General features: G+C 39.1%; 2 protein-coding genes across 4 annotated transcripts in view; both read right to left on the reverse strand.

The window, feature by feature from the left end:
* Window positions 1-15038, reverse strand: part of gtf3c2 (general transcription factor IIIC, polypeptide 2, beta) — a 36785-nt gene extending 21747 nt beyond the window's left edge. For 2 of the 3 annotated variants that reach the window (XM_041805560.1, XM_041805559.1), the window contains exons 1-11: window positions 14766-15038; window positions 13271-13381; window positions 10417-10969; window positions 10174-10319; window positions 9672-9868; window positions 9405-9496; window positions 8003-8080; window positions 7692-7793; window positions 6594-6821; window positions 6020-6131; window positions 4560-4677 (exon numbers count right to left, since the gene is read on the reverse strand). In XM_041805560.1, coding sequence (XP_041661494.1) covers window positions 4560-4677; window positions 6020-6131; window positions 6594-6821; window positions 7692-7793; window positions 8003-8080; window positions 9405-9496; window positions 9672-9868; window positions 10174-10319; window positions 10417-10969; window positions 13271-13295 — 1651 coding nt within the window. In that variant the 5' untranslated portion in view covers window positions 13296-13381; window positions 14766-15038. Of the gene's footprint in view, window positions 1-4559; window positions 4678-6019; window positions 6132-6593; window positions 6822-7691; window positions 7794-8002; window positions 8081-9404; window positions 9497-9671; window positions 9869-10173; window positions 10320-10416; window positions 10970-13270; window positions 13382-14571; window positions 14674-14765 lie in introns of those variants that run through there. The other variant, XM_041805561.1, reaches the window with a different exon arrangement.
* Window positions 15039-16972: 1934 nt separating this feature from the next.
* The window catches only part of znf512 (zinc finger protein 512), a 22296-nt gene continuing 15451 nt past the window's right edge, over window positions 16973-23817 (reverse strand). Inside the window, exon 16 of the mRNA XM_041805563.1 lies at window positions 16973-23817. This exon is cut by the window's right edge and continues 613 nt beyond it. Within this exon, the coding sequence (XP_041661497.1) occupies window positions 23747-23817 (71 nt within the window). The 3' untranslated portion in view covers window positions 16973-23746.

Raw genomic sequence — 23817 nt, forward strand, 5'->3', positions numbered from 1 at the left:
TTGCCTCACAGCATGAAAGTCCCTGGTTCGCTTCCCAGTCAGGGCCTTTCTGTGCAGAGTTTGCATGTTCTCCCCGTGCACGCGTGGGTTCTCTCCAGGTACTCCGGCTTCCTCCCACCACCAAAAACATGCTCATTAGGTAAAGTGGTGACTCTAAATTGGCCATAGGTGTGAATGTGAGCGTGCCTGGTTGTCTGTCTCTTTATGTCAGCCCTGCAATTGATGGGTGACCAGTCCAGGGTGTACCCCGACTCTTGCCCAATGACAGCTGGAATAGGCTCCAGCACCCCGAGACCCCGAACGGGACAAGTGGTATAGAAAATGGATGGATGGATTTTAGATAAAAATCGTCCTTTAATAGCTGTGAATATTGGAAGTACAACAAAAAATTTAGTGGAGTTTTAGGCTGGACCAACAAACCTACTTCAGCTTAAGTCTTTTTCTTTATTATTCATTATTCCTTAATCTTTAAAGTTTGTAAACAGGAGCTGATAGGTTGAGTGGTGTCACATGTGACTAGTGCTACAACAAGACAGGAAAATCAGCACCATTCAAGATGGACTAGCATTGGAATGCATGGAAAGAAAATATTATCAGTTGAGTATCTATGGTAGGTCCAGGTGAAAGAAGCATCCAACTGCATGGAATATGAACTGCCTCTGCATCTAATCGTCCATTTCTGCATAAAGATGTATTGTGGAAAACATTTCTACTCAGTACTGCTGTTTACTAGACTGAGTTTGCAACCAGTTGTGGAGAGCTCTTTGCTCCTCTCCAGCGTTAAGATGTCTTTCAAATATGGACGCTTTGGACTAAAAAACAAGCATGACCTCTGACATTATCGGCAACTTGCAGATGATATTACGCAGTAGCAGAGAACACCCTGTGACGGGCATGTAGTGAGTTCTTCCTAGACAAATGCTACCAAAACAGCCATGTTTTGATTGGTTTATGTCAAGCATTCAAAGTCACCAAATTAGAGTCACCAATTAACCTAACGAGCATTTTTTAGGTGACGTAAGGGAGCCAGAGTACCCTGAGAGGACCCATGCATGCACGGGGAGAACATGCAAACTCCTCTAAAAGGCCCTGACTGGGAGCAAAAGAGGAACCTTACCGCTGTGAGGTAATGGTGCTAGCCCCTGTGCCCCAGTCAAAGCCAATCTAGAGTCATCAATTCACATAATAAGTATGTTTTTGGGAGTGGGAGGAAGCCACAGCACCTGGAGAGAACCCATGAATGCATAGGGAGAACATGCAAACTCCACACCTTACAATTTACTGTCATCTTTAAGAGTTACTTAGCTTAGATGATGTCTGCTGACATCTCATTTGGTTATTTCCTTTTAGTTCCACAGTGCACTAGGCATGGATTTAGAAGGTATTGTGGACAGCTTTGGGACCGAATGGAGTTACAAGGTTTAAGCGCAGGCTCTTTTAGATGCTTTTAATTTGTTTAAAATTTGTAAAACCCACTAACAGATGTAAGGAGTAAGCAAATGCACTGATTTAGAAAAAAATCATATTAATACAAAAGAAGATGTGGCCCTGTGCCAGCAATGAGCAGGAAATTTTCCAACCAGATGTCAAATATCTGTATCCCTCACTTTAACAAACCTCCTCTTTTACACCAGCCCCCTCACATTACACTGTGCTCTGGAGAAAATGTCTCCTATAACACATTGCTGAAATAGGATATGGGGGGGAGGGTTGTGTCAACTGTGATATAACGCATGTAAAGTGTATGAGTATGTAGTTTTCTGAGGTGGATGTTGTACTGAAATGCTGCAACATCAGTCTGCTGTAGTGGTTAATCAGATAGGCCTGTCCTGCTGGGCAGACGCAGACAGATAAACACACAAACGTACACACAGAACCAGGTTTCTGTGTATGATGGATGTGGCAGATAAGCTGCCCATTAATCTCATTCATACAGTCTTCTATCAGCAGAGCCCCAGAGGCGGCTGATGCACTGATCTGAATAGACTCGACCACAGGCTGCAGCATCTATAATGTCAGCATGTACTCACTCCTGGAGAGCAGTCTGCGTGTCCGTTTGTATACGTGAGTCTTTCAGAGCCATGATGAACTGCCGCTGTAGTTAAAGCTGCATTAAACAGTTTGATGGACCCTCAAGCACTAAACATTCAGAGGCACACGCAGGTCTTCATGGATCCTTCATGGATTCTGTCGTTTTTATGAATAAGAGTCAGGCACGTTAATGATGTTCACGTCAGGAATGATTGATGAGGAGTGGTTTGATTAAATACCTACTCCTGAGTTGACAAGTCATGTATTAGAGCTGCAACTTGATTCAGCTCCATTCTAAGAAAATAAAATCCACTTTACATCAACAATTTTAAATATTTCTGACATTTTTCAAGGAAAAACATCAACATTTTAAAGTATCACATCATCAGCTGCTTCAGTAACAAAATTATGTAAGTTTCTCTGTTATCCATGATGGTAAATAAAGTCTGGTAGGAGACATTCCGGGTTAAGTTGTTCAGAGCTCTTTGCTTCTCTTCAGCTTCATGATTTCTTTCAAAAATGGACGCATAGACTCAAAAAACAAGAACAAGAATGGCCACTGACATTACAGATGACATCATGCAGCGACATAGAACTGCTACTGGGTGCAAGAAGTGATTTCTGCGACCAAAAATGTCATGTTTTGAGCAGTTCATCACTACGCCAAGTACTTAAAGTGCAAAAACTTCTTTATCCTAAAGCTACTTCTATGTCCTTGAAGTAGGGAAATATTGAGGCAAAATCAAAGTTTAAAAAAACTCACAGTGAAATGTCACGGGTTGGTATGTTTTCAGTAAGGTAATTGAAGCGAATAAATACAATTTAATTTGTAATTTTTTAATATTAAATTGTATTAATTTAAATAGGCTTAATAAATTACATTTACATTATTAATAATGCAGCAACCTCCTTCCAAAAGTTCTTCAATGTTTAAAGATATTAATAAATAAATACATTTTTAAATTACTAGGTTATTTTAATTGATATAGTGACATATTTATACCCATTCTTTAAACACCAAAATTTCCCAGGTAACATGAACGCATCATCATACATCCATGTGTTAGCTTGTTAAGTATGCTAATTAGCATCTATTCTGCTGATTTCAACATAGACTTCAGCACTGGGATTACTTTTTTAACCAATGGGACCTACTATAAAGTTTGGGAGAACTTTTTACAGCCCATCGTGGTGGATAAAGAGGTTAGAGCTGTGTGAAATCTGGGGATAACTTTACCTATGATGCAGCTGCAGACATGATGGAGTCCCCTCTCCCCCTCCTCTGAGGCTGATAGTTGAAGGTAGAAGTAATTTGATTCACAGAGCCAGAGCACCAGTTAAAATAAAAACGATCTTAAAGAATAGGAAATTCATAACCTGCTGATGAGACTTTGTTGTTCCTCCTCGTTACAGTGATGTTCTTGTTTGAGTGGAGCTTTTTACTATGCTTTGATTGATCCGCTGACAACGTGCTGTCAGCAACACACCTGCTGAATAATGTCAGCGCTATTGTTGTTGTCTTTGTCCACTGTCGTATTTTACTGGGCAACAAAGTGTTCCAAAACAGGACACTTTCATCTGGGAATATTCAGGCTGTTGCTGTTGTTTGTTGTAATTGTGACGTTGCCAGGACAGTGTGACAGTGAGTTGCGCTCTGGTCTTCTGTCTGTATGTGAGCTTCGTTCCACGTGCACGCATTCGGTACATGTCTGTACTGTACCGGGAGGCCCGTGGAGAGAGACATTTGCTTGCATCCTTGACTAATATGTGGCAGGTTTAGCAGGTACAAGAAGTCATCTCACTGAAGTTATGTTTCAGGTTTGCTTACAAGTAAATAAATAAATACTCTAAACACCAAATAGTTGTCTCTTTCCATGTCGATTCTTCAAGTTAGCTGTATAAGTTTGGAAACTAACAGACCTGTCACAAGCAGCATGTAATCAATGATCCAAAGTCTAGATCCAAATGACTCAAACAGATACCTGATACTTCAAGTGACCATGAAGTCTGATAAGAGCATCAGTTTTCAACCATTATTCTTGTCTTTCATACTCAAAAAATGGATGAAACGTATGAATGAGACTATTGTTTGATGGATCAGAAGGATTTACCGCTGAACTGTTGAGTTAACTCAGGAAGAGTGGCTCTATCCTTATTTTTTTACATCTTTTAATTAAATCTGCCCAATTTCTTCTGGTGTTTGATAAGAATTTGAGTAACTGAAGTGTGAAACACACTGCAGCATAGCTTTGTGGGGCGGGGTTCAGCAAGATGTGGACAAATCTATAGTCTAGCCGTTAATTTTTACAATGCTGCCATGATGTAAAAACCTCCACACAAAGGTTTTACTGCAGTCCTGTTTCCTCAGCAGCAATCAGGTCCTAACAGCCTTCAGAGAGGCAACACCACCCTCTGCTGACTATACGATGAACTAAGTTTTATGGGTGTTCAACTGTGGTCATGTCATGGTTGTGCAATGGTTTGTAAGTCAATTCTCTCTATATTCTGTGTTATATATTCGGTCTTACCACAGTTTGATGACTTCTTGTAGGAGAGCAGGGCCTCAGGGTGGGGCAGGCTGTAAATAGTGACTGTGCTGTTGGACGTGGCGACTGCCAAAAGACCCAGTCTGGGCAGAGAAGGAGCCTACGGAGAAAATGGTAAAACATATCACTCAAAATCTTACCTTTTCTCACCCTCTCAGCCAGAGCCAAAAGCTCGCCTTCTATCCCTCTCCTCAATAACAATCATAGGACAGGAAAGTATCAAAGTTATGAAAGAAAAACAGATCTACAGTCTGGTTTCAACCCAATAGATAGAGTAGAACCAAGGAGAGAGTGGGGTATGATGTGTAAGAAAGAAGCTGAAGGTCGACTGCTTGGAAGGCTCTTGCCTCCGTACATGGGGGGGTAACCAAACCTGTAGATTTCTAATAGAAGTGCAGAGCTCATTGACTTCAAGTGTGGTACTGTGAAATTTCATCCCTGCTAGATATTCCACGGTCAACTTTTAGTGATTTAATGAAAAAGTGGAGGCATTTAGGAACAACAGCAACTCAGCCACAAAGCAGGCTCAACAGTCAATGTGCATGGTGCATAAAAGTCACCAACCCTTTGTTGATTCCACAGCTGAAGAGCTCTGAACTTTCACTGGTATCAATGTCAGCACATAAACTCTGCAGCGGGATCTTCATTGAATGGGTTTCCATGGCCGAGAAGCTGCAGGCAAACCTCACATCACCAAATCCAATGCAGAACGTCAGATGGAGTGGTGTAAAGCAAACCGACACTGGAGACAGAAACGTGTTTTGTAGAATGGGGTGTGCCAGATGCAGAAGGAGCATTACCTCCCTGACTGCTTTGTGCTAGCTGTGAAGTTTGGTGGGGAAGGAATAATGGTATGTGGCTTTTTCTGGATTCTGGCTCAGTCCCTTATCTCCAGTGAAGGCTGATCTTAATACTTAATACTGGACAATGCTATACTTCCAACTTTGTGGCAACAGTTTGGGGATGGCCCTTTTCTATTCCAACATGACTGTGCCCCAGTGCACAAAGCAAGCACTATAAAGACATGGTTTGATGAGTTTGGTGAGGAAGAACTTGTCTGGTCCTCACAGAGCCCTGACCTCAACCCCATCGATCACCTTAGGGATGAACTGAAGATTGTGATCCAGGGCTTCTTGTTCAACATCAGTGCCTGACCTCATAAATGCTCTACAGCATGAATGGCCATATTCCCACAAAAACACTCCAAAATCTTGTGGAGAGCCTTTCAAGAAGATTTGAAGCTGTTATAGCTGCAAAATGAGAGCCAACTCCAGGTGGCTGAATACTTTTGTCCATAAAGTGTATCTCAGAAATAGATGCTAGCTCAGTGTTAAGACAGAGATATTGAAAAGTCATGAGAGTCCAGAGAAAGTGGATTTTAGATTGTTTTATGAGTGTTATTGCTGGTTTTAAAAGAGCTGATGTTGGTGAAAGTACTTTACCTTTCTGTCACTGTTAGGAGGCTCCCAGCCACCTGCAGGACACCACTTCAGATGCCAGATGAAACCTTTGTCTAGAGCCAAACCATAGGACAAGGCTGGTGTGGCGTCTGGCCTGAAGAGGCAAAAGAGGAAAAGAAAGCATCATATGCAGGTCTGTTGCAAGCCTAGTGGAAGAGGGGGTTCTTTATCTGAAAAAGTAGACTTTTTTTAGGTTTTTCCCCTCGAAACAAATGACATGCAGCTGTGTTGTACTATGTGTAACATATGCATGTTTTTAACACAATCATTAATCAAAGGAGAATCATAAACGTGGTGCTTTTAACAAGATCATGGCTTCTGCTGGTCAAGATGTTTTATTTTGTTGGATTAGTTCTGGGTGTTTGGCCTTAGTTATTTGAAGTGGGTCAATTTAATTATGAAAAAATAAAAGTTTCAATTTTGACTTCTAGACAACAGAGGAGGCTCCATCAAAGTCTCAGAAACCCTGTGCCTAACTGAGATAAAACATCAGAAACACATTCAGACAGTGGCTTAGGAATTTAAAGCCCCCATGATGCATCTACTTCAGCTGTACCTGCTGTTGCACTCCATCCGGCCCAGGTCCCACAGCTGCACAAGTCCGTGTTCGATGTATGTCTTATTGGCCTGGTGCTTGTCATCCATCCCTCGATGGCAGGCCAGAGCGATGAACTGAGATGCTGGAGCTCCGTCAGGTGTGGGACACCACTCCAAAGCCCAGACTGGTCCTCCTGCATACAGAAGCATGTCCCAGCGGTCAGGATGAGCTGGCAGTGCTGTGAACCTGATCAGACACAAACACAGTTTAGTTAAGTTAGAGAAGCATGGGTTGTTAAAGTCAGGGCTGATATCAATACAGATGTAAGCTGACTGCAATCGTAATATCAAGGTTTTTTCATCATATCTTTTTGATACGCAGTGTCCATTATTCAAATGCTTTACATGATTTGAATAAAAACATCACCAACGTCTCTATGGCCAAAGAGCTCTAGTTTGGTCTCACCTAACCAAAGGACACGCTTCTGCAGAATCTTTCTCTAGGTTGTCCTTAGCAAATGTTCTGTTTGAAGGTCTCTCCTGCATCAGTGGAGATTTTCTTGGTCTATTCCTGTGCAGGACTGTCATGATTGTCTTCAATGAGACTACAATTCCTTCCTACATTCAGCCATGTCCTTTACAAGTGTTTTGGCAGTTGTTCTGGGGTCTCTAGACTCATCTCACAGTCATTGAAATCTTTCTTTCCCTGCCTCTGCCAGGCTTGTTCTGGACTGTGTGGCTCTCATTGAATTTCTTGATTATACTTCTCATTCCAGTTCTTGACACTTGGAAACGCTGTGAGAACTTTGTATTTCCTTCTTTGTGGGCATCAACATTTTTTTTCTCCAGTCTAAACTGATTTCTTTGGTTTTTGCCATGATGCTTTCTCAGCTTGTTTCTAGCAGCAGCACTACTGTCTTTGTGTAAAGATGTTGTAAAAGTGGTGACAGAATTCCTGCTAATGATACCAGGATAATTTGTCTAACAATAAATCATGAATGAAAAGAGTTCATGCATATGTACTTTTCTTTACTGCATAGAAATCCCAGCAGTGATGATAATCAGAGCAATGATACTTTGTCTTGTGTGATATTATTTAAATAATGCTCAGTCTAACCTGCTGAGTCTTTGTGGAGGCAGCTCCTCATTTTTGAGTCCTTCTCTGGACAGTTTGATAGCAGCTGACTGGAGCTCCTGAGGCAGGTATTTCTCCAAATCACTGAATAACACACAAAATACAAAAATGACTGATAAAAAAGACGAGTAAAATACCAACTTTAGATGCCATATTCAGGTTAACATTTCATAACTCAGCACAGTGCTATGTTTTTTATGGCGTTAGAGATACAAAGATACATTTTGATATTTCAATGCTGCACTGATGAATGTGTAAAAACTGTTAAAAATGAAGGGGTAGAGGTGACATACCTTTGTGGTACAGGGCTCCAGTCACTGGTGGAGGGGATCCACTCTGGAAACACCCATCTGCTGCAGTGCTCCTCACGGCTGGAAAAGACATAAACATCTGAACTGTCAAACACACATGAGGGCTTAAATATCCAAACCAGTTAGTAACTTCCAGCCAGTCAAAATTTACACTTAAAGTGTAATGCAGTCAAAAAATCAAGAAACTCTGCTAATCTTTAAGCAACAAAGGGAAAATTAGGGGGGAAAAAAATAATTTTCTGAGATTATGAAGTGAGAACCAACTCAGAAATTTAAATCTTAAACTCAGAGATTAAAAGTCATAAATAAATAATAAATATTCATAAATATTCACAAGACAAAACTTAACATTTCCAAGTTTAGAAAGGCTTACGTGTTGACATTAGATGCTCATAAATTTCCGTTTTTTTAGACCATAAATTTACAATGTTGTACATGCAAAAATTTTGGTGGGGTTCACTTGTCAACTTTATAATCTCAAAAATTCAAAGTTTTGGTTCATTTAAATTTACAACTGTTAAAAGTTTAAACAAATTTATTTGTTCTCCTAAATTAACAACATTTTAAAATTAAAGAAAATTGAGATTTTTTCTTAAAAATGAATAGATCCTCTTTACTTTTTTTTTTAAAGTGTTCCTTATATGCAATCATAATAATGGATAGTTTATAGATATACAGGTGCAAGGTGTAAGTATAGGTGTAAGTAGGTCTATTATGTTGGGATTTTGATTTCAAAAAAGATTAAAAGTGATGTTTATTTTTTCAAAGTGGGACCTTAGGTGGCTTATCTTCTCTTAGATACAAACAGGCATGGGGCCCTTATGAAAAAAGGCTGGGAACCACTGCTTTAACTGACTGTACCTTCAATAAGCAGTCTCTTTTGGCTCTACAACCTGGATGTAAACAATCACAGTTATACTGCATTGAGTCAGGTTAAACTGGTGTAATGACCACGGCAATACACTTCAAGCACAGGCATGAAGACGTTAACCTGCAAACATGACTAAGGCCAGCACTGCCAACATTAGCCACTCTTGGGAAACCAATTTAACATTATTTAACCACTGTTTTCCGAATGTTTTCTTCCACTGAGGCTAGGTGGCTTGCCTGATTTAAATTTCCATTAAACAAGCCAAGAAATAGTGGTTGGTAACAGCCCTGGTACTCAGTAATCTGACTAAGTGGTTTTGTCTTCTTAAAAAAACAAACAAAAAACAAACAAACAAAAAAAAAAACAATACCACTATGTGCAAAGGTTTAACATACTGTAGTTCAGATTTGTGCTCTCTGTGCTTTTAATCTATGGCTTTTTAACAATATTCCATGCTGGTAAAACAAGGTTAAACAAACAATAACATCCAGATGCTGAGAGTAAAGTTCTTACAATTTCTTGGTGGTCTTAACAGAGTCCCACACAGGAATCATCATCAGGTCATTGAGCCCATTGGGAGACATTTTTCCATATTTCTTGTAAGACTGCACAAGAAAGAGAAATAACATGATTTGAATTATTCTGATGCACTGATGTCATCAAAGTAAATATAGGTGATTAGAATTGTGAAAGCATAACATTCAGATAATGCAGGTGAAAAAGTTTCTCTCCAAGTTAAACCTCCAAATGCCAAAGCGACACAATATAAAAAATACTAACATTGCTTCTTTTGGCTTTTAAAGTTTCAAGACTTTTTTCATTCAGCCAAAGCTCTGAGTCTGAAAATTCTGCCTCTTCCTCATCATCATTGTCTTCATCTTCGACCTCCTCAGCCTCCATTTCATCTGCATCTGGAACGAAGTCCTCATCTTCAGCAGCATCAGAGTCGGCACGCTTCCTCTTCCGTCCTTTACGCCCTGCATGAATGTAAACATTGATCGAGGTTTGTGGATGCAACAATTTTTTATCATGTTTTAAATCAGCTAATCACCAATAGTGATCTACTGAAGTGTTCTCAAATAGGGATTCCCGTACCCCTGGGGATACATGAGATATTCACAAATATGTAGGCTATTTAAAAAAATAGCACCTTTCTGTGGACATCAGGAGTGACATGATTTTGCTAGTAAATTATGTACATTTAAAAAAACATCAGTAGCTGTCTTTGGTTACTTCTATCAAATTGTTCAGTGGTGTTTAATGAAGGTAGTGAAAGATGTACCTTTTCTCCCTCTGGGACCCTTCCCCTCTCCCTTGGGTTCTGTATCTGTGTCGGCACCATCACTATCGTCTCCTGGCTTTGAGGCTGCCTCATCCCCGGGATGATTGAGCACTTCTTTGACCAAAGTGTGGAGGTACTTCAACGCCCTGGAGACATTTTTTACAACATTTTCATACAAACAAACACAAATGCACTTCTTATTAACATTTATACCAGCATAGCCGCTGACTACATGTTACTCACGCTTTAGCTGCTCCTCTCCTGGGGCGCCCCCCTGGTGTGATCTCCTCTGGTGCCTCCTCACTTGGTGGTGCTTCTGTAACCGTTTCCTCTACCTGTATACGCTGCTTCTTCACATATTTTCTCTTTGGTTTTGGCGTCCCATTCTCCTGCTGCGCTGAATCAGCGACTCCGCCTTCCAAATTTGGGAGCGCCCCTTTAGTGGTGGTAGTTTTTTTAGATGGAGTTTTTCTACCTGGAGTCCTTTTAGTTGGGGTTTTCTTGGCTCTAGCTGCCTTTTTAGGAGTCTTCTTTGCTTTAACACCATCAGACTCTTTAGGTGTTTCACTTGTAGCTTCATTCTTGCCGTCTGAGGCCTCTTGTGTGTCATTTTCAGGTTTTTGTCTCTTTACTGGAGACCTTTTTGAAGCTCCTCCTTCTGAGCTCCTTCTGTCCGTTTTGTTCTGCTCATCGAGCAACTTGTCGGTTTCAAAATCCAAATATTTGGGATTTTTCTTCCGTTGTCGTCCCTTGGAGCTGGGTGTTGAATCAGGAGTCTCTGGCGGCTTTTCTTGCCCTGAAAGAAGAGTTGTGTTGTCACTCCACAGGCAGATAGTAAACAAACACAATGAAATTCTAGCTATTATTTTCAACAACTGAGACTTTTTTAAATCTACTATTTGGTTACTGTTACTCTTACAGGCTGTATCCTTACAAAAAGGCCTCATTGTCAACGCTTGATCATAAAATTGTAGTAGCGTTGTTCTGATTATGATAAAAGTACCAGAAATATGTCTGATACTGCTGGGTCTTGGTATCGGTGAGTTCACGTGTTTATGCACTGACTGGTTTTGTTTAAAACCCTTCCAGACCGGCGTTGTCATATACCACAAGAAGTGACACAGGCTACTAAAAGTTGAATATTTTTACACTTTTTTTTAAAGATCATTTTAAGGGGGCTTTATCCATTGATAGGACGGCTGAGGACGGATAGGAAACACTCCCCTTTAAAGCTAACTGTTGCACCAATTCAATTACGCTATCCACGCCTTCAAAGCCCTTCCTAAGGCATTCCTAATGTGCCTGGAACTTGCCTGAATTTTTAGTGACTTAAAAGATTAAATCCACACCAATAGATCCAATATTAAATATTTCATTTTATCCATATTTTTATCTATTTACCATTTATTGCTGCTAGCTTGAATGACCATATTGTTTTCCCAGAATGCCTTGTGAGGGGCTGTCAACCAATGGCATGCTGTTCCATCATCACATCATGTCGTGTCAAACTGTGCATGCTTTAACGCGCAGATCATTATGGAGACAGTCTGAAATGTACATAACGGAGAGATATTAAGATAGAGAGCCTGGCATGGCCCTCTGTGTCATTGTTATTTCGATATTTAGCAGAAAAACTCAGTAATTTACAGGAAAAAAACAACTTAAATTGTCACAGAGAGGAGGCACATAACCATTGTATTTGTTGAGCCATGCTCTGGGTTCCCTGTCGGGCTAAAATAATGTGCCAGTTTTCCACAGCACTGTCAGTCTAGAAAGTTAACACGCATATTGGATCGGTACTCTGTGTTGACAGGTACCCCAACGCTCTGGTATCTGAAGAAAGAAATGGTATTGGAACATGTCTTACTTGTACACCTAAGCCTTCCCTCTTGGCCCACAACTGGACTTTCACTAACTTGACACCTCCCTGATGAGTACAGCTGGCAGGCAGTAGTTCTGGTTTTATCTTATTCTATTTTGTCATGTTTCCATGTTTTCTACAGTTGTGTTTACCATCTTAGATGACGCCAACCAGCAGAACTTTTTACTTGTTTGTATACTAAAATGTAGCATAAGACTACATTTTGAACCTTGGATCAAAATCCAAATACCATCTCCATAATGATCTGTGTGTTTAAGCATACAAGGGTGTTTATTTCATATTGTGGCTCAGGGGTTAGTCAGGTCAACATCCAACGACATGTTAGAAGTTTAAACCACACCTGCTGCAGTCAACATGTCAAAGAGTTACAGTGCAAGACACTAAACCTCAACTCACTGCCACTGGTAAACAAACAAGCAGCCTTAGGAGGAGCCTCTGCAAACTGTTAATTTAGGCATATTAGAAGTGTAAATGTGTAAGGGTATAAAGTCTTTTGAACAGTCTAAAAATGCAGCATAGGTGCATGCATTTATGCATCCTAATTCCTCAATACCTCAAGATATCACAAAGGCAAGTTTTGGTGCTTATTTACAAAATTAAACTTGGGACCCATCCTTTTAATTTTGCTCTCAGTTTGGAGTAATTTCTTGACCTTGATCAACATTGTTTATTACTGATTTAGATTAGCTTTATTTCTGGTTATTGTTTTGTTACATCTTACTTTTATAGATCTTTATTTATTACATTGACATTTTGGCTGTTCTATTGCCTCAGTTTGTACATCTTAATTAAAATGTATTTTCACTTTTTAAACAATCGTATTCTCGTCTTAATTATCCTCTTCAGTTTCTAATTTTACATCCCATCTGTTGTTAATCTGTGAAGACTTTTGGGATGCATGCTAATCATGACTGAAACGTGCTTTATAATAAACAAAGTTGCGTTGATTTGCACCTTTTTATAACACATGGTACTTTGCATTCACATTGTTTACTCAGTATTGCTGAATTTTTTTTTTTCCACATGATAATTCAACCTATTTATTGACAAAGTGCCGGCCCCTCACTGGACCTGTTGATCATACCTGGACAACTCTGCTTCCTATTAAAACTGGATTTTTCAGTTTTTTTTCTCACCAATTACCTTTCTTCCATTTAATAGAAACTACACAAATGCAATTAAATGTCAAAGCTGTTAAAAAATGGTACTGTGAACCTTGTCCAGAGTCACTGGTATCCATTTGCCCCAAGTTTGTGGTGCTGCAGTTGTCCCTTCAGATGCCTCCTCATGTGTGGAACAATTTCCTTCGCTCTCTGACTTTGGTTTCTGTTAAAGACAAGAAAAACACATTCAAAACAGCATTAATTTGAATAAGTTCAAAGTGGCCGACACAATATCAAATTTCCCACTGCTCACTCAGAATTGAGGTACAATTATAACTCCACAAATGCCCATTATCAGCCCCTGACAGTGGAACTGCTGCAACACAAAACAAAATTATAATGAGCAACCATAAATGTTGGGTACAGGCTTGATGGAGCACTGTTGTGCCTTCCTACAATGAAGCAAAAACCTTTGAAATCCAACTTAACTGAACAAGTATGTTCTATCATCCCAAAGCAATCCTTCTGTATTGCATACACTTGTGTTTTTTCAAGTTTCACTTGATTTAAGGAGCAAGATTTTTCACCTGCTAAGGTACTCTCTATGGTTTTTACAGATCCACTGATAAGAAAAACAGTTTACCATGAGTTCATACAAGCATGTGTGCTGCTAGGGTTTTAAAAATAGGTATCAGTGCATCCCTACTAAAAACCATAACATCTAACAACATGATTTAATGGAAAAATCATATTACAAAACAGTGATTGGGCACATACTGCAACATTTCATTATAATACTCCTGTGTCGTCAACTAGACTTAATATCCTGGAGGGGTAATGAGAAGACATTAGAAAAAGAGTCTTCAATGTTATTCAGATGGTCTCACATATTGCTTAATGGATTAAAAAAGCTCTAAAATAATTACCTTGGAAAAGTGGAACTGAAGCATCAACACCTTTTTGAGTCATATAGACGACTTGCTGCTGTTACGGTTAAAAGAGTGACCATGCTATCTGATGACTTTGCTCCTTATGTGTCTGTGATGACAATGTCCCCACGTGTATACCCTACTCAAATTGGCACAAAGGACATTACTATGAAGAACTAAATAATGGACATTTGTCTGGATACTTTCTGTTCTTAACGTGTGCTTTAGCTACGTCAGCTACAGACGTATTCGGCTAATGGTCATCAGTTTGCACGGTCACTATTTAAAACGGTACGCCACTCGCAAACTGACAGACCAAATACCGTACAGTATTATGACAACTGAATGCTTTCCTTCGCTTTGAAAGTCGTTTATGTGTTATAGCGAGGCAGAGACGGACAGCGTCTACTTTCATTGAACGTCTTAACAATTCGGTAAACATTTCCAGAATCAAAACTGGCTAAAATTAAAATAATTTATTTACCGGTGTGTTTTCCAGTGAGTCACATCTTCTACAGTCACGCTATGAAGCTAGCACAACATAGCTAGCTTTAGCTAACCGGCTAAAGTGGCAGTTGAGTCCTTCGTGCACTAACGGTAAGTAACTTTAAAACTCTTAAAATCGGCTATATTTGACAGAAATTACCAGTATTACTGCCAGCATTGATAAAAACTCACCCTGAGTCAATCGAGGGCTTCCTGGTCGGTGGCGAAGGCTGGATAACCGCGTACTGAGCCCGGGAAGCTAGAATCCAACCGCCCGGGATCGAGTCCCACACTCTGCTACCTGGATGGGCACCGTGGATGGTCACAGGAGCAGCGAAAATACAACAGATCCATTAATCTATGAGTTATTATTTACTGAACGGTAGAATATAAACACCAACCGCGCTGGTTCGACTGGTTCAGGTTGCTGAAAGTCACATACGGATTACATCAGACCGCCATGTTACTGTACAAGCATGGAGAGTCACACTGCCCCCTATCAGCTGGAATAATCCTGTTCAGCTACTGAGGCTGCAACAATACAGGCGCATCGAAAAGAACATCACGGAAAAAGTTCCTTTCCCTCAATGTAATTTAATTAAAAAGGGGAAACTTAAATATATTTAGGATACAGGTCAAAGAGTGAATATTTGTAGCATAGATTAACACCAGTAGATGACTCTGCTCCAAACCACAGCTGGACTGTGGAAACTGTTCTTTCAGCTAGGGATTCACAATTTTAAAATTTAGCTGAAATCTGATATGCAGATATTTCCAAACTATTTTCAGCACATACAACACTGTTAATTTCGTTGACTAAAACTGACTAAAAATGTAGTTGTTTACCTTTTTCACATAAGGGGGATGAGACTTAGACTAACAAAAATAAATCTTTGGTGCTAAAAACTGACAAAAAGCAAGTATATTTTTCTTCAAGGAGATTAAAGAACAAAATATCAGTGCTGAACAGCTGGAAAATAAAAAATTGTGTCTTAAAGCATTTGAAGGGTAGTGAGGCGACAGCAGGATAGGATACCTCGATATGGAGCCTAGACATTAGTGGTGAAGTCGTGATTCAGGCCTTGGTTCGCAACCTGGGGTCTGGGACCCCTTAGGGGGGCATCAGAGATCGCAGGGGGGCATGAGCCTCTGTCTGCCCTGAGGTTGTTAAAATTAGATTTGCAAATATTAACAGAAATCATGGTATAACAGAAACAATTCAAACAATGGTTTTTGGGTAAAAGAATTTCAGGTTGGGACTACTTTGTTTGGATTTACACAAAAAAACTATTAAAATTTATGTTAGTTTTGGCCACTATTTTCTTCGTATCGGTTCTTGGGGGCTCAAGTTTTCTTAGATACAAGTAGAGGGGGTTCAAAGGAAAAAAGGTTAGGCAACACTGGATTAAAGGATGCAGGATGGAAAGGAAGGAAGGAGCCAGACCTGGACACTGATGAGGTATAATGGAGGTGGCTTGGGTGGAGGAGGGTTGCAGTGGCTGAAATAATAGACTGACTGTGGAGGAGAGACACTGGTGGTGGTGATGAAAGGATGTAGGATAAGATGAGGAATGGACTTCTGAGGAGCTTGACCCAGACACTAATCAGATGGCCTGGAGGTGGCTATGATGGTATGCATGATAGCACAGAGAAGCTGGACACCGATGAGATGACTTGGAAGAGGAGATGAGGGGATGCAGGATGTACAGAGGACCTGGATCAGGACACAGATTAGATGACTTAGAGGTGGCAATGAGAGGACACTTGACCTTGAAAGGAGCTTGACCTTAATACCAATGATATGCATCAGAGGTGGCTGGGGTGGAGGAGGCTTGCAGTAGCTGAAACAAATGATATATGCATGTAAAATACTGAAATACCAAAAATTTAAGAGTATTATGTTGAATGCATTCAAAAGTAGCATTATAATTCATGTGGCTCTTTTAGCAAGTTGCCCATCCCAGACTTAAGGTCATCATTTCAATGCTTAGTAGCAGTCATAAATTATGAGTATGATGAATGTATATCCCCAATCATTGAATGCATCTTCTCACCCTTAAAAGCTAAATTTAAGGGGTGCAGAGGACCTCGTAGGTAGGCCTCACCACATGCACTGATGCTATAGCCCTCAAAAGCTGACAGCACAGGTTGAAATCCAGCCTTTGAGACTAATTTCCTGCATTTCATTTGCCAGTTTCTCTTCAAAACTTCTATTCTATCCCTTGCCCTAAATAAAGGCAATAATTCCAATTACAAATCTTACAAAACAGTGAAAAAAAAAAATAATACAGCACTTGAGTGCTTTAGAGAATCTTTTATTTTCTGCTCTGCAATGTTAGAGCATTTTTGCTCCAAAATATCCCATGGGATTACTTGAGTGGTATGTTTTTTTGTCTTAGCATACTAATTTAGCATCTATTTTATTCTTTCTTGCCTTTTTGTTAAGGATTATTACCAACTAAAACCAAATGACACAAAAATTTGGTAAAAGTGCATTCACTCCTTTACTCAACCTAACAATATCTTCCAACATTACACCTTTTGAGCCTTTTTATTATTATTCTTTAAGCAGTTAGTGTGATATTTTAGTTTAAATGTGCTTTACAACCAAAAGACTGAATGACTTCTGATATTAAGGACGCAGAGCCTAATAGTCAATGAATTAAACTTTTAATATCCTGTGATTATAACACTGCTGGTCCTATGAAATAGCAGCACATAACTCCTAAAAAACAACATATTAAACGTACAGACTTGGCTGTTATAATGTCTATTTCATCTTAATAGAAATAATATCCCATAGATGGAAAATTTGGTGATTTCTAAATGTTTTTAAAGACTAATAACTGAGCCTTTATTCAAATCTGGTCTATATTATATAAACTGTATATTTTTATGTTTAGGGGCACAAGACATGAAAACAGTTTTCCATCCTTAATTCATTTTACAAGGCTTCTTCACTCTGACAACACATCCTTCATGTTCAGCATAAAAGTTTAGCCTTGTATCTAGTTACATGGCTACTGGACGAAACCTTTTCTAAAATACAACACCAACTTAAAACCTTTTAAGCAAGATTTGACCAACATTTAGATGCCTTACACGTGTTCCCTTTATCATAAAACTGAACTTTTTAAGGGTCATACTCAACAACACAAGCTGGTTATGTTGGATGCATTGCTTACTGTAAGTTAATACTCTTCTATTGGCACTAAAAAAAAACAAAAATTAAAGTATTACAGGCTTTCTATTTCAGCAATTTTTGCTTAATTAGCCGTGCTCCAGTATTGAGATGCTGAAATGCTACTGTAGATAAGACAACTGGAAGATAAGGTGCAAATGACACTGGAAACATGTACAAACCTTGAAAGTGTACCGTATGTCAAAAATAAAAGTTTCAGTCATGGGCTGCCTTATTTAACACTAATAAAGTGTTAAAATGCTCAGAGATGCTTTCCTTCATTCGTGCCATTAAACTGATCAAAGTGCATGCATGGTGATTCAGATTTGGTCACAAGCGTAAGAAGACGTGGAGAGTATTTCAACAGCAAGGAAAATTTAACAAGAACGTGAAAGTTCACGCATGTCAAGCTGTGTGGAAGATGGAAATCACCAGAGTTGCTATATAACCACAATTGCAAAAAAGCTGGGGCGCTTTGTAAAGTTAAAATAAAAAAGGGAATGCAAACATATCTGATGTTTAAACTGAACCATTTTAACAGCTCATTTTGAATTTAACAGCAGCAACACATCTCAAAAAAGTAGGGACAGGGCAACAAAAGGCTGGAAAGGGAACCGGTACTAATAAAAACACATGGAGAAGCATTTTGCAACTAATTATGTGAATAAGCAATGGGTCAGTAACATAACTGGGTATAAAAGCAGCATTTTAGAGAGGCAGAGTCCCTCAGAAGTAAAGATGGGCAGAAAAATGTTCCTCATCATCAAAACATTTCAGAGAATCTGGAGAAATCTCTGTGCCAAGGGACAAGACCAAAGGTCAATGCTGGATGCTGGTGATCTTGCAGTGGAAATCAGAAATCATTGTCGGTTAACATGGTTTGCCATGCTGTCCACTAATGCAAGTTAAAGCTGTACGCAAAGAAGAAACCATATGTGAAGGCAAACCAGAAATGCCACCGTCAGAAATGGACTGAAGCAAAATGGAAAACTGTTCTGTGGTCAGATGATTCAAAATTTGAAATTCTTTTTAGAAACCACAGATGCTGTGTCCTGCAGACTAAAAACGAGAAGGTCCATCCAGCTTACTATCAGTGCACAGTTCAAAAGCCTGCATCTCTGATGGTATGAGCACCTTATGCATCTGGAAAGGAACAATCAATGCTGTAAGGTAGATGGAGCATGGCCTCACTATGGAAGAGTTTGGGTCCTGAACTGACCTTTCACTAATAGAAACATATGGAGCATTATGAAACAAAAAAATCAGGCAAAGAAGACCTAGGACTGTTGAGCAACTTGAATCCTACATCAGACTAAAATGGGACAATTTCCTCTCCCAAAACTTTAGCAACTGGCCTGCTCACTTCCCAGATGTTTCCATTTGTTAGAAGAAGAGGGGATGCTACACAATGGCCCCATCCCAACTTTTTTGAGATGTGTTGCTGCCATAAATTCTAAGTGAGCTAATATTTTTCATGAAATGGTAAAATGATTCCATTTCAACACCTAATATGTGGATTATGTTATATTATGAATAAAATATGGGTTTAATTTGATTTAAAAGTCATTGCAGTCTGTTGATTTACATTTATACAGTGCCCCAACATTTTTGGACCTGAGGTTGTACAAAATAAAATTTAAATTTCAGACATTTTTATCATCTTTGCCTTGTTTGCCTGATGAATAACCCACTCAGAATAATAAGATTTCCAAAATGAGGCCAGTGCAGAACAGAAAAATCCTGCAGTACCTCGAGTGACCACTAGAGACTGGCTGCAAAAGCCCAAGGAGTCCCATTAGCACTTGTTCTGAATGCATATGTTTTCCACAAAAAGCTAGAAGAGACTATGAAATTGTAACATACACAAGAGAGAATTCTTAACTGTGTACAAAACTAGGATACTGATCTGCAAACAATTGCAAGAGTAAGTGTAAAAGGCCTCTAAAGGACCATATGCCCATGGCAGGAAGCTCAAACATTACAAATACAATGAAAAAGGTGTGGACAACTTCGCTTTGAGACCTGTTATTGTTTCCACTAAAGCCAGGATAGCAGAAGAGACTAGGCCTTAAATTTGGATGGGCTTTTACTTAAAGGTTTACAGTGCTTCATTTTGATCATCCAGTTGGTAAATCCAGCGATTGTTGAAGCTGTAGGTCAAACACCACCATTTAACCCAGAAAATATGACTAAGAGAGAATTCTCCATGTTCAGTAATCTAAATTCATACTTTTTTAAATACCTCCCATGTTCGGAGAGGAATTTTTTTTTAAACCTGAACAACAACGGCTCTTATTGTGAAAGGCATCTGATGAAGGGCCGTGAAGGGAATAGCACTTAGAAACATAAACAGCAGAAAATAACTCAAATGGAATATTTTTACATGGACTGTAAAAGGCAGATTCAAATATTTCTCAAATGAAATTAACGATAACAATATCATTTTTGACAACATAAGCATAAATAAGCCAACAAATACACTCATTAATGCCAGAACAGTAAAAATCAAGTCTACAAAAGTGTTAAAACACCACAAAGAGACGACCATCCGTGACCTTACAGCACTTTTTAACATACAAAATGCAGAGTACATAAATATCAGGCTACATGCTATCAGATAATATCCTTCAACAAACTCAAAAACTAATTCTTAGTTTTAGGAGAAATAAAACACATCCTCCCTACATGTTAAATGTTTTATGTGTTAGTTTTCCTTACTCTGAGTTAAAATTGTATAGCTTTAAAACACTGAAGAAAAACAGGTTGTAAATGATTGATTTGTACTTAGAAAATGTTTTGCCAGCAAATGCTTTAACTTCTAACACAGTGGATTCACTTCATTGCTTTATATCAGTGGTTCTCAATCAGCCTACAGTCGGGCCCCAGCAGAACCTTCTTGTACACCTACATTTCTGAAAATTTTCAACATAATACTGTTTTTAATGAGAAATGGGAAAGTTTGGACTTGAGAGATTGAACGGAAGACTTGACAGGACAATGAAATGGAGAAGTGTCCTTCAAAATTAGCACGTCGTAGACATTTGGCCTCATATTTTTTCCAGGCACACATTTGCATCCCACTGAAAAAGACTTTACTTTTGGGACCATAATCCACAAGCTGAGAACCAAGGCTTTGTATGAAAGGTGATTTGCCTGCAACAGTCCTTAAAGGTCACATATTTTACCCCTTTAAGATAAGTTTATCTTGGTCTCAGAGGTCCCCAAAACATGTCTGTGAAGCTTGTTGCTGAAAAAACACTCCAGTATTGGATATTTTTTGTCTAAAACACCCTCTGTTTCAGCCCTGCTCAGAACAAGCTGTTTCTGTGGCTTTCAATGTTAACGAGCTATCTGACTCCGCCCCTGACCATGCCCCTATCAGGTAGTGGATGTGGCTGAATAGTTGTGGCTATTAGATGGTGGATTTTTGATTTTCATGAGCTGTACGCTGTAATCATCAAGATTACAACAAAAAGTCTTGGAATATTTCACTTTGTATGCGATGAATCTAGAATTTCTAAAAGTTTACATTTTGGAAGTAAATCACAGGAAAAAATAGCTTTTATATGATATTCTAATTGTTGAGAAACACCCATGAGTACCATCATTCTGCAGGCTAAACATTTTTGTAAAAAAAAAAAAAAAAAAAATCCCACAATCTGTAATAACCTGTAAAAGACAAAATAGAGAGATTGAGACCCTCTTTAGCTGTACTGACCCACAAATCAGCCACTTCCAGTTTAACAAACTTTTTCCCAGGCCAAGGATTTTCAGTGCATCACAGTGACCTTAATTTTTTTTTTTTACTTTACTGTAAATTAAAGGTGTGCATGGTGTGTTAGCAACAGCGGCTCAAGATACCCACAATCCTAATCTTCCATTTTTTTCATATATAAGACAGAACTTTTCAATACTGACCTTTAGGGATGCACAGTTTTGCAGCTTTGATATCTGATATACCCATATTTACAAATTCATTTAAGCATAAATATTGATACAGATGTATAAATGGTGTTCAGGCTTAAAACTTCAGACCTTGTACTGTGTTCAAAAGTTTAAGGAATGAGACATTGGCTGTAAATATCTGCAGAGATTTTCCTGTCTGCCAGTTGACTTTTTAAGCTAATATCTACTGATAGATATCACGCCAGTAATATTGTGCATCCCTTATGAAAATATGTCACTATATTGCCCGTGTAGGTTCCCATTCATCCAGGTAACTGTTATCCAAATCTTCATTAAAGGGGCACCTAGACTAGACTGATGTTCATGAAGACATTCTGCCTCTCCTCCATAAGGCTTCTTCAGTTCTAATGTGACTGGGGTCAAAGTTGGAGTTTATAGCCTCTGTTAACCACCCTCATCTGGGTGATCACCTGAGAGTCGTTGACCCAGTTTCACCTGAGGATGTGTCCTCCTGCATGATGTTAGGTCCTGTGAACCAGCTGAGTTGGCTGTCCTGTGTTGGGCCATCCTGGCACAGGTACATGGACCAACACAGGATCTGGTCACTTACATCTAAGGATACAGGGCATTCCTTTAAGGAAAGCAGAGTTTGGATACTAGCCAGAGAAGATTGCTGGTTTGAGAGAGATGCTAAGAAAAGAAACACAGTTTTTGCCTCAGTCACTTTAGTCTCCTTTTTGCCTTTTGTTGTAAATCATCTTTTTAATTTATTTTAATTGACAATGAAGTTTTTTTTAACCTGCCATGCCAGATGGATGTGTTTCACACACAAGGCTTATTTTAATTTAATTTCAGACAAGAGGCACATCATATTTCTAAGAAATATAACGCAGAAAATAAAAACATTAGAAATATTTAAAAATTAACAGAAAAAGTAGGTCTACTAATTGGGGTGATTGTGAACTTTGACTGAAGGTGACATAACTGACTTACTCCTTTGCCACTCCTTCTCCCCTGGACATGATCAGGAAATGATTTGGAACTCAAAAGGTCCCTTCAAGAACCATGCAACTGCTGCTGCTGTCACATTAGAACTGAAGAAGCCTTTTGGAGGAGGGGCAAAATGTCTTCAAGAATCTCTTGCAGTTTGATGGAGATTTGGATAGCATGTCAAGTCTGTTAATGTTTTGTTGCTATAATGCAACTTAAAAACAGACCTAACAATGACGTTACTCAGATTCTGGCCATCACAAGTACTACCCATCAGACAGGACAAGGGGTCTGCAGTCTGCATCGTTTGCATCATTCTGAGGCCTATGTAGGCTTGGGTTTAGAGTTCAGGGTTACAAGGACCTATGGTGTTAATCTGTTGCAGAACTGTTTATCAGTATACGACCATCTGTAATGTTGTGTAGTTTTGCATTGCCTTTACTTGACTAAAAGTTCTGATTATAAAAGTCAGAAAAGTAGGTTCTGTCATACTTTTTACAAATATGGCACAGAAAAGGACAAGATGATGGGAATCCAGACCAGTGAATATCAATCCTTTTTGACCTGAAAAGCTGCAAGTAAAAGTGATAAGAAGTATGAAGCCCTACAGATAATACTTAAGAGGCACAAAATCTTTGTAGAAAGCGACTAGCCATGTCTAACAGAATACTACACTGTAGCACTGTCTCTTAAAGTTAAAGTAACCTTTTCCCTTTATGTTAAATATGACAAACATGAAGGTTTATCAAACGTTTTAACCGATAAGACACATTTAAAGTTGGTGAAAAGAATCTTTTACAGATAAACACGGATAAACAGTTTACTACGTTTCTCAAGGCTATACAAGAACGACCATTTTAAGACGAAACCAGACGTTTACACAGTTTTATACCCACGCTGACGCCTTTGAGGTTCTTTTAAGGTATCCATTGTTGTATAAATGCTTCATCTACTTTTCAAAGATACATGTTGTAACCTCCAGCTGCCATCTCAAGAGACACACGTTTGTTTTCTTCACACCTAGGAGAAAAACGGTGTTTTGTTCTTCCATCTCTGTTAGAATCCAATCAGGTGCATGTTAAGGAAAGTGTTGTTTTTAAGTGTTTCTCTGTCGTTTTTCACCATCAGGGAGCGGCTCCATGATGCTTGGTCGTTTCAGATTCCACT

The sequence above is a fragment of the Cheilinus undulatus genome, linkage group 14 (assembly GCF_018320785.1).
Source record: "Cheilinus undulatus linkage group 14, ASM1832078v1, whole genome shotgun sequence".
NCBI classification, from domain to species: domain Eukaryota; kingdom Metazoa; phylum Chordata; class Actinopteri; order Labriformes; family Labridae; genus Cheilinus; species Cheilinus undulatus.